This window comes from Scyliorhinus canicula, chromosome 16, assembly GCF_902713615.1.
Source record: "Scyliorhinus canicula chromosome 16, sScyCan1.1, whole genome shotgun sequence".
NCBI lineage: Eukaryota > Metazoa > Chordata > Chondrichthyes > Carcharhiniformes > Scyliorhinidae > Scyliorhinus > Scyliorhinus canicula.
The window spans coordinates 77,303,542-77,320,472 of NC_052161.1; the positions used below are offsets into that span (position 1 = coordinate 77,303,542).

The 16,931-nt window shown below is 46.0% G+C and overlaps 1 protein-coding gene and 1 long non-coding RNA gene across 6 annotated transcripts in view; one reads left to right on the plus strand and one right to left on the minus strand.

The window, feature by feature from the left end:
* The window catches only part of mypn (myopalladin), a 356,035-nt gene that overhangs the window by 162,102 nt on the left and 177,002 nt on the right, over window positions 1–16,931 (plus strand). For all 5 annotated transcript variants that reach the window (XM_038822204.1, XM_038822196.1, XM_038822201.1 and 2 more), the window contains exon 3: window positions 12,699–12,874. In XM_038822204.1, coding sequence (XP_038678132.1) covers window positions 12,699–12,874 — 176 coding nt within the window. The remainder of the gene's footprint in view (window positions 1–12,698; window positions 12,875–16,931) is intronic.
* Window positions 1–16,931, minus strand: part of LOC119979670 — a 236,983-nt gene that overhangs the window by 53,218 nt on the left and 166,834 nt on the right. The gene's annotated exons all lie outside the window — the stretch shown is intronic.

Genomic DNA, 16,931 nt, shown 5'->3' on the forward strand with positions numbered 1-16,931 from the left:
AATCTGTACAGACCGTATTGTTGATTGTTGGGAAGTGTGCTCCTGGGTGTTTATTTGCTGTAACCTGCTTTGATACATGTTTGTAATAAAGTACATTTAAAAAAAAGGAATCGAACCGGGGTCCCTGGCGCTGTGAGGCAGGAGTACTAACCACTGTACCACACCAACATTCTCTACATTTCCTTTATATCAGAAAGGTCAATCCTCAACCTTTTTGGTAGCACAGTCGTTAGCACTGTTGCTTCCCAAACCCAAGGTCCCAGGTTTGATTCTCGGCTTGGGTCACTGTCTGTGCGGAGTCTGCTCGTTCTCCCCGTGTCTGTGTGGGTTTACTCCGGGTGCTCCAGTTTCCTCCCACAAGTCCTGAAAGATGTGCTATTAGGTAGTTTGGATATTCTGAATTCTCCCTCTGTGTACCCGAACAGGTGCCGGAATGTGGAGACTAGGGGCTTTTCACAGTAACTTCATTTGAAGCCTCCTTGTGACAATAAGCAATTTTCATTTCATTTCATTAATGTAAGCCTACTTGTGACACTAATAAAGATTATTATTATTATTGCTATTAAATGGACGAATGAACATTATCCCAAAGAGAACAGTTATCCACAGAGCATTTAATTGCCAAACGTTTCTCAGAATGCTGTTTCGGACAGGAGTGTGACCAGAAAATGGCACTGATTTCTCTAACCCAAACCCCAGCCCTTTATCACCTGTCCATAAGCAGAAAGTGCTTTTCATTAGTTTTAACAAATAGGCAGTGACGTGTCTTCCCAAATCCCTCTGCTTTTTTTGATTCAGTATTACTAATAACTAGAACAAACTTGAGTTAGGATTACCTCAGAAGATTAGTTTATTTCCCACATTCAAAACTCAGGAAGAGAGTGTTCACCATCCCCACTCCACACACGCTTTTGTTGATTACAAGAGGGTCTGTACAATGAAGTGTGAAATTCCAACTGCTGAGAAAGGAGTTATTTTGTTCTTCAACTCCTGGAGAAAGCTCCCAGACAAAGAGCCAGCCCTATCATCAGGTGACTTGTAGCAGCCATATTTTCTTTGTTCAGCAGAAACGTTTGTTAAAAAAATAGCAATAAGGATAAAGTATTGAACATACAATGCTGGATTTATTCTCAGGTCATAGGAACCCAACAATTATCTGTTGCTTCTACTAGTGTTTCTGCAGCTAGGGTACTTTTAGCTACCTTTTTTATTTTCTTGGCTTCCCAGGCCAAGGATAACACTTTATAAGACATTTGTGTTCAAATATTCATCTGATAGATTGGCATAAAAAGCATTGTTCCAAGAAATTCTCATGAATGCACTCTATGAACTTATCCTCAAGGCTACCTTTCCCAATTTGATTTGGCCAGTCTATATGAAGATTTAAATTATTTCTGTACCTTTCTTACAAGCCCCATTATTTCACAGAATTACAGAATTTTTGCATCTATACTGGCTTACTGAATAAACAATTCACCTAATGTCATTCCCCTACCTTCTCCCCATATCCCAGGTTCGATTCCCGGCTGGGTCACTGTCTGTGTGGAGTCTGCATGTCCTCCCTGTGTGTGCGTGGGTTTCCTCCGGGTGCTCCGGTTTCCTCCCACAGTCCAAAGATGTGCGGGTTAGGTGGATTGGCCATGCTAAATTGCCCGTAGTGTAAGGTTAATGGGGGGATTGTTGGGTTATGGGTATACGGGTTACGTGGGTTTAAAGTAGGGTGATCATTGTTCGGCACAACATTGAGGGCCGAAGGGCCTGTTCTGTGCTGTACTGTTCTATGTTCTATCCCTGAATATTCTTCCTTTTCAGATAACAGTCTAATTCTCCTTTAAATGCCTCTATTGAACCTGTGAAACATTTTCCCTCATATTGCCTTTGCTTCTATTTCTTGATTTATATTTTATCTTATAATGCACCTACCATGAAGGGGCCTACAAATTGCTCCCACCACTTCTTTCCCCTTTTTCATGAGATCATAAGCTATCCACTCAAAATGATTTTACATCTTGATCATTGAATTTACAGTGCAGAAGGAGGCCATTCAGCCCACTGAGTCGACACTGGCCCTTGAAAGAGCACTCTACTTAAGCCCACACCTCCACCACATTCCTGTAACCCAGTAACTCCACCCAATCCTTGGACACCAATGGGCAATGTAGCACATATTTGCACTGTGGGAGGAAACTGGAGCACCCAGAGAAAACACACATGGGGAAGAACAGACAATGACCCAAGCCGGGAATCGAACCCGGGTCCCTGGTGCTGTGAAGCAACAGTGCTAACCACTGTACTGCTATGCCGCCCATTGATGTTCGAAGCCAGGATAGTTTCTAATTATCGCACTGGGTCCCAGCTTTGATCACCTTGAAACCAGAGGCTGGATTCTCCATTATTGAGACTATGTCCCCAAGCCGGCATAAAAATGGTGGAGTTTTACTCCTGAAATTCCTGCAAAAACGTTACACAAATTACTAGCCCTGCAGGGGGCTAGCAAATGAAATGAAAATCACTTATTGTCACAAATAGGCTTCAAATGAAGTTACTGTGAAAAGCCCCTAGTCACCACATTCCGGCGCCTGTTCGGGGAGGCTGGTGCGGGAATTGAACCATGCTGCTAGCCTGCCTGGGTCTACTTTAAAAGCCAGCGATTTAGCCCTGTGCTAAACCAGCCCCAGAGGAAATGGCTTCAGAACCAGCAAAGGAGGGAACCTTCCGTTGCGACGGGCTTCAGTTGAACAGCGCTGAAAACAATGTCCTCATAAATCAAATACCCAGGGCAAAGTGCGAGGAAAGGACACACTTTGGATTAAGATCAGCAGTGGCAGGGTGAGGCCCTTAAGTGGGCATTAAGTGCCCATTGGGTTAATGCTACCAGTGGCAGGATGAGGCAATTGGGCATTAATTGCCCACTTAATGACCTCAATTGGCAATGTGGCAGGAAGGCTGACAATGGATCTCCCTGCCAGCGATTTAATTAGGATGAAGGTGGGAAGCTGCTGGATGCCCCATCCACTACCCTCCCACCCTATTAAATGCCCCCCCATTACCCACCCTGCCATGGGGAGCAGGAAACTAAATTTTGCCCGATATTTCAATTGTTTAGCCCTTAACTCTAGAATTCCCACTTTGACCTTCCCCCATTGAAGGTATTCCTTTGTTTAAGCTTTTTGTCACCTGTCCATATAGAATCATGGAATCCCTACAGTGTAGGAGGAGCCCATTTGGCCCATCGAGTCTGCACCAAACCTCCGAAAGAGCACCCCGTACCCTATCCCTTGTAATCGCATAACCCCACCTAACCTTTTGGACATAAAAGGCAATTTAGCATGGCCAAACCATCCAACCTGCACATCTTAGACTTTTTTCTGTATTGTGTGGCTTGAATCAGAATTTATATGATACTGTTTTTGTGATGTACCTTGGACCATATACCATATTAAAGATCTTACCTAAACTTAATTTATCGTTATTGTTGATTTAACAAATATTCCAATTAATTATTTGATGCTTGGTTGTATTTTTATGGTCAAAATGTAGGATTGAAAGCAGCTGGCCTTGAAGATAAGTAATAGGTGAGATAAGGTCAGAATCAATTCTCACGTTTTCAGCTATATTAATGTACAGTACACCTCAGCTTAAAAGGAAAGCAGGAATGGTATTCTGGAAAATTACACTGCTATGAGCTGGATTACATTTGGTATATGAATAGTACTGTAAATAGCACTTATCTAGTGACGCACAGCAAAAATAGCCGGAGCATTCAGTGAAGAGTCATGAATGAATTGAACTTGATGCCCTATTTAAGTATGAGTACACAGTCATTGATTATTCCTCTGAACAAATACATGTTCAATACGAAACGAGGGAATTACACATTTTAAGGTGCTGCCTATTGAAAAGGGTTTCACAACATGATTTATTTGAGAAATTCTCTTGGAATTCAAGAACACAGAAGGAGGCCACTTGACCCACTGCCCTTGCATTTGGTGTCAAAATAGCTATTTATTCAATTCCTTTATGAATTGCTAATCCAATACCATTAGCTAATGTTGTTTTGTCCAAGTTGATCCTCTTATACATGCACAGTATGCTTGGCTTATCACAATTAGTTCTCTTATACACATTTCAGGAATTTGCCCTTGTCACCCTTTACACTGTTACTACCCAGTTTATATTAGGATAATTGAAACGTCAGCCTAGGAATCAGTCGAGTAAACGTTCGCTGCACTCCCTCCATACCAAGAACATCCTTTGTCAGGTAAGGACATAGAACAGTACAGCACAGAACAGGCCCTTCGGCCCTCGATGTTGTGCCGAGCAATGATCACCCTACTCAAACCCACGTATCCACCCTATACCCGTAACCCAACAACTCCCCCCCTTAACCTTACTATTAGGACACTACGGGCAATTTAGCATGGCCAATCCACCTAACCCGCACATCTGTGGGAGGAAACCGGAGCACCCGGAGGAAACCCACGCACACACGGGGAGGACATGCAGACGCCACACAGACAGTGACCCAGCTGGGAATCGAACCTGGGACCTTGGAGCTGTGAAGCATTTATGCTAACCACCATGCTACCGTGCTGCCCTAAGGAGACCAAAACTGCACACCATACTCCAGGTGTGGCCTCACCAAAGCTCTGTATAATTGCAGCAAGACATCCCTGCTCCTGCATGTGAATCTTCTCGCTATGAAGACCATTTGCTTTCTTTACCGCCTGCTATGCCTGCATGCTTACTTTCAGTGATTGTTTTAGGAGAATACCCAGGTCTTGTTCCACATTCCCCTCTCCCAATCTCTAGCCATTCAGATATTAATCTGCCTTCCTTTGTTTTTTGCACATTATACTGCATCTGTCATGCATTTGCCCATTTACTTAACCTGTCCAAATCACACTGAAAGATCTCTGCATCCTCTTCGCAGCTCACCCTCCCACCCAGCTTTGTGTTCTCTGCAAATTTGGAGACATTATGTTTAGTTCCTGCCTGTAAATCGTTAATATGCATTGTGAATAGCTGCGGTCCCAGCACTGATTCCTGGTAGCTGCTGCGGGAACTCTGCGCGAAGGGTCGGGGGGTGGGGGGGGGGGGGGGGGGGGGGGCGGCCTGTGGGGCGGGGAAAAGCGCTCCTTCACCGGGTGGGGCCTCCGATGGGGTCTGGCCCACGATCGGCACCCACCGATCGGTGGGTCGGCCTCTTCCCCCCCATCTCGGGATTTCCAATTGGAATTAAGATTACCGGTTGTCTAGAGTTGACGTGAAGCTTGAACGTGGTCCATCGAGGTGATTTTTCTGCGAAGGATCCGAATGCTGCGAAGCCTCCCCAGTTGAATAGTCGGTACAAATGTTTTCTTTTTTCTCGCTGATTTTAATCTAATCTAGTAAATTTTTCTGAAAGCAATAGCCTGGTACCATGTTATATTACGTTGTGTAATATCTTACTCATTTGCTTCTTTCCAAGATGATCCTGTACTCTTATGTTCATTAGCACTCAGTGTTTATTGAATAACGTTAACAATCAAACTGTGTGTTTGTTCTCTCTTCAATAACTAAACTAGAGATTAAATTAACAAGATTAAATATATATTAACTATGATTAACAACACCTGCACTCTGACCTATCTCTCTCACTAGTCACTCCAAACACGAGTTAAGCTAAGGGCAGAATGATGGAGAAGTGGATTAGACCTGCTGCCTCACAGCAACGAGGTCCCAGGTTAGATCCCAGCTCTGGGTCATTGTCTGTGCGGAGTTTGCACATTCTCCCCGTGTTTGTGTGGGTTTTGCCCCCAAAGATATGCAGGGTAGGTGGATTGGCCACACTAAATTGCCCCTTAATTGGGAAAAAATAATTTGGTGCTCTAAATTTTAAAAAAAACTTGGCTTGAGCTTGTCTTTTATACCCTCCTCTAGTGCTGCCATCTCGTGTTACCTAGCTGTTACGTCTATTAACGCTTTATATACATACAGATATGCAGATCACTACCATCTCTTCCAAGACTCCTACAACAGTGCAATCCCAAATTGGTTAATCTTTCAAGGCTCCATATTCACAATTTTCTGTGAACCAATATACCTCATTAAAAAGGAATCTATGCTCTCTTCATATGGTGCAATGTCTTCATTTATGACCTGTCTGACCATTATGTCATCTGCATTGCTGTCTTTGGTATATCTTCATGGTGATCACTCGCTAACGAGTATCATTGTCCACCTAAGAAACTCCATGTTACTTCTCATGGGTTCTGTGGGTTCTTGCGTGGCTGATGAGCCCGATCCTACAGCCGCATCTTCGACCACACACTTGGAAGGTGCTGATACTTTGACCAGTGTATTAATCGAAACTTTTACCCAGTTGCCCTTATTTGCAAGATGAACAAAGGACAAAACAGGTTCACAGTTTTACACAATTTTATTCACAATTCTCTCTCTCAACAAAGTATGACTCAGACTCACAGCTGTGTTTCAGGTTTTACTCACATTTAGCAAAGGAGGCTGGCCCGGCTACGATCACTCAATATGGATACCTACTCTGGGCGTCAAAATCCAGGCTCTCATTTTCTTGAACTGGTTGTGCCTTGGGGGCCTCCCAGGTTATCGCTGAAGATCTGTTCTGATGTTTCTTCTTTTATACCGGTCTACTAGCATTGAGTCATAGGTATATGCCCACAACTAGACCCCAACTCATTAATGGGAAAAACAGGATACACTGTTTATCCAGGGTAATTCAATCAAGACCCGTTGTCCTCTGAAACACCATCATCTGACAAGCTAGCAGCAAGTCGGCAGGTTATGTTACAGTGTATCGGGCTTTGGTTAGGCCACATTTGGAATACTGCTTGCAGTTCTGGTCGCCACATTACCAGACGGATGTGGATGCTTTAGAGAGGGTGCAGAGGAGGTTCACCAGGATGTTGCCTGGTATGGAGGGTGCTAGCTATGAAGAAAGGTTGAGTAGATTAGGATTGTTTTCATTGGAAAGACGGAGGTTGAGGGGAGACCTGATTGAGGTCTACAAAATTATGAGAGGTATGGACAGGGTGGATAGCAACAAGCTTTTTCCAAGAGTGGGGGTGTCAATTACAAGGGGTCACGATTTCAAGGTGAGAGGGGGAAAGTTTAAGGGAGATGTGCGTGGAAAGTTTTTTACGCAGAGGGTGGTGGGTGCCTGGAATGCTTTGCCAGTGGAGGTGGTAGAGGCAGGCACGAAAGCATCATTTAAGATGCATCTGGGCAGATATATGAACGGGCGGGAACAGAGGGAAGTAGATCCTTCGAAAATAGGCAACAGGTTTAGATAAAGGATCTGGATCGGCGCAGGCTGGGAGGGCCGAAGGGCCTGTTCCTGTGCTGTAATTTTCTTTGTTCATTATAGAGTCTGATGGCTTCTTTTGTCTGTCCATCCTGCTACCAAGTTGATCACCTGTGTCTGGAAATTCATTACATATTCATAGCATGCTCTTATTCTTTTGTGTAAATGTGAGTGGGTAATCTTAAAGTCCATATAGCAATAACAAGTTTATGTGTTCAATTGAGTGCTCTTGCAGTTCAGCCAGGGCCTTGTGGAAATTGCTGTTTCTGGCCTATGTGTATCTTTTCAGCCTGTCTTCAGTACCACAAAGGTATTCCTGGGAGGTGGGATTGGTCCTTGAACTCTAGATTGCTGGTATTCCTTTCTGAGGTTCCTTTTCTGGGCCTCCTCTTTCCGTTGGGGATCTTCAAAGAATTGTGTCCCTCCAGTCAGGAGGTTCCTCCAAGTAGGTCTGTTCTGAGCAAGGGTCTCCCAACGTTGATGTTGCATTTCTTGAGGTAAGCCTTCGGATGTTTTTGAAGTGCTTCTTTTGTTCTCCTCTTGCTTGGAAGCCTACCTTGAGCTGGGTGGAGAAGATTTACTTTGGAAGTCGGGACTCTGACATCCTAAGCACATGGCAGGCCAGCGGAGTTGGCTTTGGGTGATCATGACCTCGATGCTGGTGCTCTTGTCTCCTTCAAGAACACTGAGGTTAGTGTGTCTGTCCTCCCAACCGATGCGGTATAATGTAAGGTACTGACCGTCTCCTTAGTAGCTCTTTCTGCTGCTCCTGATGCTGTTTTGTATCTGGTGCATATGTGACGCCAGTTCTGCCACTTCTCAGCTGGATCCAGGCCTTCCAAATGGTCAAAGCATTCTAATAGATGGAGGACGTTTTCCATCTCTTCCTTGTACTGTTGCTTTGTTTGGAATATGGTCGAAGCTTTTCCTGCACTGTCCTTGTCCTGCTGTTGTTGCCCTCACTGCTCCTTCCAGTTATGGGGCTCTTCACGGGTTGCCCCTTTCGGCATCTAACCATTTCCACAATCTGTTATTGTTGGTTTTGGTTGAGTATATGCTGTTGTAATCCTGGATGTACTGATAAGGCTGGAAGCGGTACTGTTATAAAATTCTATCCTTTAGTGAATGTTGTGCTAACTATTTACAAGGTAGTCTGTAAATAACGGTCCACTTATAACATGGGGAGATAGTTCTGTTATCATCACCTATACTGTAGAATATATATTTACATGTTCAACATTAACCCTTTTATACCTCAATATCAAGTGATGGTACATCTTCAGGAAGCCAGGGCTTCTCTTCCTCCCTGAGCACAAGGTTTCCCACATTCACAGCAAGAGAGAAAGTGGAATTAGTTTGTGGTGTGAAGGAAAAGCAGAGAGAAAGAGAAGTTGGTGGTTGATGTATTTGTAGCTCGTCTTGCAGAGTATGTATGGTGGGACAGAAGCCAGAAGACACAAGTATACTCATGTATGAAATTATCCTGCACAACATCTCCTCCGCTGTTGCCAGTTTGGATAGCCTTGACTCTGCTTCATAAAAGCTAGCACGGGTGGAGAAGGTATGTGGACTAGCTGTACTTACACTGGTGCTATCCAGCTGTGTGGCACCTGCTCTTCCAAGAAAGAGGGCAAAGGGTGTGTCATAATATTTATTAGTGTCACAAGCAGGCTTACATCAAAACTGCAAATGAATGACTGTGAAAATCCCCTAGTCGCCACACTTCGGCGCCTGTTCGGGTACACTGAGGGAGAATTCAGAATGCCCAAACCACCTAACGGCACATCTTTCGGGATGTGTGGGAGGGAACTGGAGCACCCGGAGGAAACCCACACAGACACGGGGAGAACGTGCAGACTCCGCATAGACAGAGACCCAAGCCGGGAATCAAACCTGGGACTCTGGAGCTGTGAAGCAACAGTGATAACCACTGTGCGACCGTGCCACCCTCAGAATCTTGTGCAGTGTCTTCAGAATGTACCTGTCTTGATGGAATAGCTAATAGTCAGTGTGTAAGATATAAGCCGATGTAAAATGATGCTGGTAAGAGTGGTGAGTATGAGGAGAATGTGATATAGGAGAGTCCAATGAGTCTTGTGATTAATGAGGATGTCAATTAGAACCTTGTAACATTTTGGGAGAAGCGTGGTCCAAGCAGTCTTTCCTGTCTGTGTTTTTGTATGTTTGCATATTTACTGTATTGATGAACATATTATAGTTGCTCAGATTTCACATTTATGAGCTCTTTGTGCTCTTTAATAATTCTTTATGCAGTGTGAGAGCAACCAGTACTTTCAGTGTATGTTGCGAAATTAAGAGCCTGCTTAAGAACTTGGCTCTGATTATTTGATGAGTTTTACGGGTGGGTGGGGGAGGGGGAAGGGAGCGTAATGTTTGGTTCGTGGAAGAAATTTTGGATGACAGCTGGTACATGTTAAAGGAGGCGGCCCTGCAGTCATAATATAGTGTGGGTGGCCTAAGCAAGCAGAGTGTAGGACACAATGGGAGCAAGTCTCAGCCTCGAGAGAGTCAGACAATCTGATCGGCCGGAAGCTCTAGAAGACACAGCAGTCCCAGTAGCGGGCGCTGCTCGAACTGCAAGTAGTCCCATAGATGAAGCAAGCACAGTCTTTGGGAAGGATGGAGGAGATAGGAGAGTGGGGAAGGCCGGGCAGTGAGGAACAAAGCAGAGGATATCAGCATTGCATTGGATGCTGCCCCTGACATGCACAGGGCAACCCCCCAAAGGATATATCCCCACTTCCTTTCCACTTTTAAACAGATCTCTTTAAAAAAACAACCACCTGCCCACTCCCACAGCCTGCCTATACTTGCCGTATTATGGTGTGGGCAGTGTATTATTTGGGTTAATTAGCTTGGTAACAAGCTTAATTGCTTGTTAATTATTTTAAAATGGTGGACTGGCTGACGATTTTGGTGCCCACCCACCGTATTATGGGGGAATTCTTAGGGGTGGGTGATATTTAGATTTAGATTTATTGTCGTGTACCGAGGTACGGTGAAAAGTATTGTTCAGTCCAGGCAGATCGGTCCATACATGAAAAACATAGGACATCCGATAAATCCACAAAGCGGGATTCTACAACCACCCGCTGGGTCGGAGAATCCCCGGGGGGCGGCGCGAATCCTGCACCGCCGCCCCGACGGCGGCTGCCGTATTCTCCGGCGCCAGTATTCGGGCGGAGGCGGCATTCACACAATGCCGATCGGGGGCCTTTGGCAGTACCAGCCCCGGCAATTCGCTGGGCCCTGATTGGCTGAGCAGCCGTCCGTTTCTGGCCAGTCCCGCCGGCATGGATTAGACATGGTCTCACACGGCGGGACCTGGCAGGTAAGTCAGCTGGGGTGGTCCTCAAGGGGGCGTGGAGAGATCTGACCCCGGAGGGGCCCCCACGGTGGCCTGGCCCGCGATCGGGGCCCACCTATCTGCGAGCAGGCCTGTGCCATGGGGGCACTCTTTCCTTCTGCGCTGGCCCCTGTAGGGCTCCGCCATGGCCGGCGCGGAGAAGACAACCCCCTGCACATGCGGCAGAATACGCCGGCCGGTCTGCACATGCGCGAGATCACGCTGGCCCTTCGGCGCATGCGCTAACTCGCGCAGTCCCTTCGGCTCCGGCTAGCGCGGCGCCAACCTCTCTGGTGTCCTCCTTGCCTCCGGAAGTGATGTTGACGGCGGAGTGGTTGACGCTGATTTTCCCGCCGGCGAGGGGACTTTGTCCCCATAAGGGAGAATCCCGCCTACAATGTAAATAACCAAAGAGAAAATGCTGAAAAATCTCAGCAGGTCTGGCAGCATCTGTAGGGAGAGAAAGGAGCTAACGTTTCGAGTCCAGATGACCCTTTAGCTCCTTTCTGCCAGACCTGCTGAGATTTTCCAGCATTTTCTCCTTCGTTTCAGATTCCAGCATCCGCAGTAATTTGATTTTACCAGTTTTTTACACAATGTAAATACATAGACATCAACATCGGGTGAAGCATACGGAGTGTGGTACTACTCAGTAGAGAAGATGCATGGAGAGATCAGTTCAGTCCATGAAAGGGTCATTCAGAAGTCTGGTAACAGCAGGAAAGAAACTGTGTTTGAATCTGTTGTGCGTGTTCTCAGACTTTTGTATCTCCTTCCTGATGGAAGAGGTTGGAAGAAAGAATAACCCAAGTGGGAGTGGTCTTTGATTATGCTGCCCGCTTTCCAAAGGCAGCGGGAGGTGTAGACAGAATCAATGGATTGGAGGTGGGTTCGCTTGATGGACTGGGCTGTGTTCACGACTCTCTGTAGTTTCTTACATGCTTGCCGCCCCTCAGATTTTATGCTTGCCACCCCTCAGATTTTATGCTTGCCACCCCTCAGATTTTATGTGCGCCCCCACTAAAAACAGCCTGGTTCAATGATATGCCAACATTTTAATACATGACCTTTGAACACAACTTGCTCACATTGCTCTTAGTTCTTCGGTTTCTCTGTAATTTACATGAACCTATTAGGAAAGGGGTATCATGTACCTTGTTACATGTAACATATACACAAATCTACCCTTCACACTAAACTCTCGAATTGCCACATAAAGATCTGGGTGTCTCTGAAGTGTCCATCCTGTCTCAAGAATATTGCATCTTGCTGAACGTGTCAACATATCTTATAGATGCTGCATTAGAATTTGGTCAAGTAACATATCACCTTATCCATTCTTTCGAGGCCATCGTACACCTAGGTTTAGTGCAGCTCTTGGACTAAAACATGATTCAGATGCATGCAATGCCATTTTGGCAAAACAGGCAACAAGTCTGGATTAGTGCCAGACACAGCAGGGCAGACATACCCTGCCCTTAATATCATGGAGACCATTATAACTAAACAGTAGTCATAAAGCCAAATTATGTCCTAAAGGTGGTAGCAGTTAGTCTCTATTTGGCTTGAATGGCAGCACGGTAGCACAGTGGTTAGTACAGTTGCTTCACAGCTCCAGGGTCCCAGATTCGATTCCCAGCTTGGTTCACTGTCTGCGCAGAGTCTGCACATTCTCCCCGAGTCTGCGTGGGTTTCCTCCGGGTGCTCCGGTTTCCTCCCACAGTCCAAAGATGTGCAGGTTAGGTGGATTGTACATGGTAAATTGTCCTTAGTGTCCAGAAAGTTTAGGTGGGGTTATTGGGTTACGGGGATGGGGTGGGCTTAAGTGGGGTGCTCTTTCCAAGAGCCGGTGCAGACTGGGTGGGCCGAATGGCCTCCTTCTGCACTGTAAATTCTATGATTCTATGAATGCACTTTGCCTAAGGTGTTGTTTTGGATGTTTAACAACCTGTTTTTCCTCTGGTCTGTCTTGCATCTGTTTCAATAGTGGAATTTAACATTTCTTTACAGGTGGTACTGTGAAGGAAAGGAGCTCAAGAATTCACATGATATTGAGATTGGCTGTGATGGTAATAATTACTCACTGACCATTTCTGAGGCTTTTGTGGAGGATACAGGACGCTACACTTGCTTGGCTTCAAATATATATGGATCAGACACAACATCTGCAGAACTTTATATAGAAGGTAAAGGTATTGGAGTAATTCTGAAGCTGCGGCATCTATGGCATTGAACATGGTAATACATTAAGATTTGGCAAGTATGGTGTGGCCTAAATGTTTTAACAGGCCCAAATTCAAATACCAGCCTGATTGACATTCAAATATTTCTGTTACAAAAGATATTGTTGGTGGTAAAGAACAACAAAGAGAACAAAGAAAATTACAGCACAGGAACAGGCCGTTCGGCCCTCCCAGCCTGCGCCGATCCAGATCCTTTATCTAAACCTGTCTCCTATTTTCCAAGGTCTACTTCCCTCTGTTCCTGCCCGTTCATATACCTGTCTAGATGCCTCTTAAATGATGCTATCGTGCCCGCCTCTACCACCTCCGCTGGTAAAGCGTTCCAGGCCCCCACCCTCTGCAAGGGAGAAATTCCTTCTGAAATCATCCAAGAACAATTCCTGACAGGTGAAATCGAGGGGCAAATATTCAGAACCAGACCAGCCTGGGTAAAGTGAGTCAGGAAAGGGCAAGGAAGGAAGTATTTTCTGAGATTGAGGCTTAGAAACATAGAAAAATAGGTGCAGGAGTAGGCCATTTGGCCCTTCGAGCCTGCACTACCATTCAAGCATGGGCAGCACGGTAGCAATGGGCAGCACGGTAGCATGGTGGTTAGCATAAATGCTTCACAGCTCCAGGGTCCCAGGTTCGGTTCCCGGCTGGGTCACTGTCTGTGTGGAGTCTGCACGTCCTCCCCGTGTGTGCGTGGGTTTCCTCCGGGTGCTCCGGTTTCCTCCCACAGTCCAAAGATGTGCAGGTTAGGTGGATTGGCCATGATAAATTGCCCTTAGTGTCCTAAAAAGTAAGGTTAAGGGGGGTTGTTTGGGTTACGGGTATAGGGTGGATACGTGGGTTTGAGTAGGGTGATCATTGTTCGGCACAACATCGAGGGCTGAAGGGCCTGTTCTGTGCTGTACTGTTCTATGTTCTATGTTCTAATATGACCATGGATTATCATGCAAATTCAGTATCCCACTCCCGCTTTCTCTCCATACCCCTTGATCCCTTTAGCTACAAGGACCACGTCCAGCTCCCTCTTAAATATATCCAATGAACTGGCCCCAACAGCTTTCTGTGGTAGAGAATTTCACAAGTTCACAACTCTCTGAGAGAAGAAGTTCTTCCTCATCTCAGTTCTGAATGGCTTACCTCTTATTCTTCGGCTGTGACCCCTAGTTCTGGACGTTCCCAACATTGGGAACATTCGTCCCACATCTAGCTTCATGGCCTTCATCAATAATTTGATGTTTATACATCCTTGGAAACATTGATTTCCTTAAGGATACTCTAGTTGAGGTCAGCATCAGGGGTAAAGGAATTTGGAGGTTGTAATAGCATGAGGGAGGGAGGCATGTGGCGCAGTGGATAGCACTGGGACTGCGGTGCTGAGGACTCAGGTTCGAATCCCGGCCCTGGGTCACTGTCCGTGTGGAGTTTTCACATTCTCCCCATGTCTGCATGGGTTTCACCCCTACAACCCAAAGATGTGCCGGATTAGGTGGATTGGCCATGCTAAATTGCCCCTTAATTGGAAAAAAAAATTTGGGTACTCTAAATTTATTTTAAAAATAAAATTTAAAAAAAGTAAAAGCACGAGGTATCACTGAGGAGGTTTCTTGTACACGAAGAGGTTTATTGGAAACAGCAATGAGGTTTAACTATATACAGGCACAGAGGTATTTCATACAGGTCTTTACTTCTTGACTCCTGGGTCCACACTGCCCAGGCTGCTGCTCCCAGGACCCCGCAATTATCCCCCATTGGTCGGGGTTTGTGCGCTCCAACACGATAGGCCCCAAGTGGGTCGCGTGGCCTGCGAAAGTCCGCCCCTTAAAGGCGCTCCGCTATCACAGAGGTCAGGCATTTAAGGCCCTGAAAGGGTCAGTCAACATCTGTATATTGAACAAGGTTTTAGATGTGGATACTTTTTAGGTCATGTTTTGGTGGTAGGTTCAGAGATGCTGCATTCTTGTCAGGAAGTGAAGATTAGATAATTGGGATAGTCATGTTTAATCTTTCCTTGTCACAAATGAAACCCAATATCAACATACTCGGGACCAGAAACTGAACAGGAACAGCCATATAAATTCTATGGCTACCAGAACCAGATTGAGGGCAGCATGGTAGCATTGTGGATAGCACAATGGCTTCACAGCTCCAGGGTCCAAGGTTCGATTCCGGCTTGGGTCACTGTCTGTGCGGAGTCTGCACATCCTCCCCGTGTGTGCGTGGGTTTCCTCCGGGTGCTCCGGTTTCCTCCCACAGTCCAAAGATGTGCAGGTTAGGTGGATTGGCCATGCTAAATTGTCCTTAGTGTCCAAATAATTGCCCTTAGTGTTGGATGGGGTTACTGGGTTATTGGGATAGAGGGAGGTGTTGACCATGGGTAGGGTGCTCTTTCCAAGAGCCGGTGCAGACTCGATGGGCCGAATGGCCTCCTTCTGCACTGTAAATTCTATGAACAGCTCAGAGGTTACGAAAGAGAAAATGCTGGAAAATCTCAGCAAGTCTGGCAGCATCTGTAGGGAGAGAAAAAAGAAAAAGTTTCGAGTCCGATGACTCTTTGTCAAAGCTGAGTTCAGCTGCATTCACAGTTCAGAGGCTAGGAGTCCTGCAAGGAGTAACTCACCTCCTGACTCCCCAAACCCTGTCCACCACCTACAAGTTGGCAGAGTAGTTAGCACTGCTGCCTCACAGCTCTAGGGACCTGGGTTCGATTCCGGCCTTGGGTGCCTGTGTGGAGTTTGCAGTTTCTCCCCGTGTATGCGTGGGTTTCCTCTGTGTGCTCCAGTTTGCTCCCACAGTCCAAAGATGTGCAGGTTAGGTGGATGGGCCATGCTAAATTGCCCCTTAGTTTCCAAAGATGTGTAGTTTAGATGGGGTTATGGGGATTGGGCGGGGGATGGGGAATAGGTAGGGTCCTCTCTCAGAGCACCTGGCTGACTTGATGGGCCTAATGGTCTCCTTCTGCTCTGTGGGAATTCTACGGAAGTCAGGAATGTGATGGAATATTCTCCATTTGCTTGGATGAGCGCAACACTCAAGAAGCTCGACAACATCCAGGTTTGGCACCCCATCACTGCCTTAAACATTCACCACCTCAAATATTGACATACAGTGGCAGCAGTGTGTACCATTTACAAATGTACTGCAGCAACTCACCAAACCTTTTTAGACATACAGCCCCTTCCAAACCCACAACACGGACTTTTTAGGTAGTGTTTAAGGGGTACATTCAAAGTATCCATATCTAAAACCTTGTTCAATACACAGATGTTGACTGACACATTGTGCATTTCCAGTTTTTTTTTCTTTTCATCATAAATATATTCTTGCATATTATCCAACTTGTTCGTCTCTCTGAAAGGAAACATGGTGGGAACACCACCAAGTTCTCCTCCAAGACACTTAGCCATCCTGACTTGGGAATATATTTGGCCGTTCCTTCACTGTTGCTGGGTGAAAATCCTGGAATTCTTCCCCTAACAGCATTGGGGGTGTACCCATATCTCAGAACTTCAGCGTTCCAGAAGGCAGCTCACCACCACCTTCTCAAGTGCCTTTAGGAATGGGCAATAAATACTCGGCCTAGTCAGCGATGCCCACATCCCTTTAATGAGTAATAAAAAAAATGAGTGTGCCATCTAGCCGCATTGAATTTGTACTTAAACGTAAAGGAAGTTGGGGAGAAATTCAACTACATAATTTTAAAAAATAAATTTAGAATACCCAATTATTTCTTTCCAATTAAGGGGCAATTTAGCGTGGCCAATCCACCTACCCTGCACATCTTTGGGTTGTGGGGGTGAAACCCACGCAAACACATGGAGAATGTGCAAACTCCACACGGACAGTGTCCCAGAGCCGGGATCGAACCTGGGACCTCGGCGCCGTGAGACTAGATTGCTACCACTGCGCCACCGTGCTGCCCTTGAAATTGAACTACATCATGACTGAAAACTGGAGATTCCTCCCTGCTTCACAGTTTAGCTGAGGGTCACTCCTAGTCCATGCACCATCA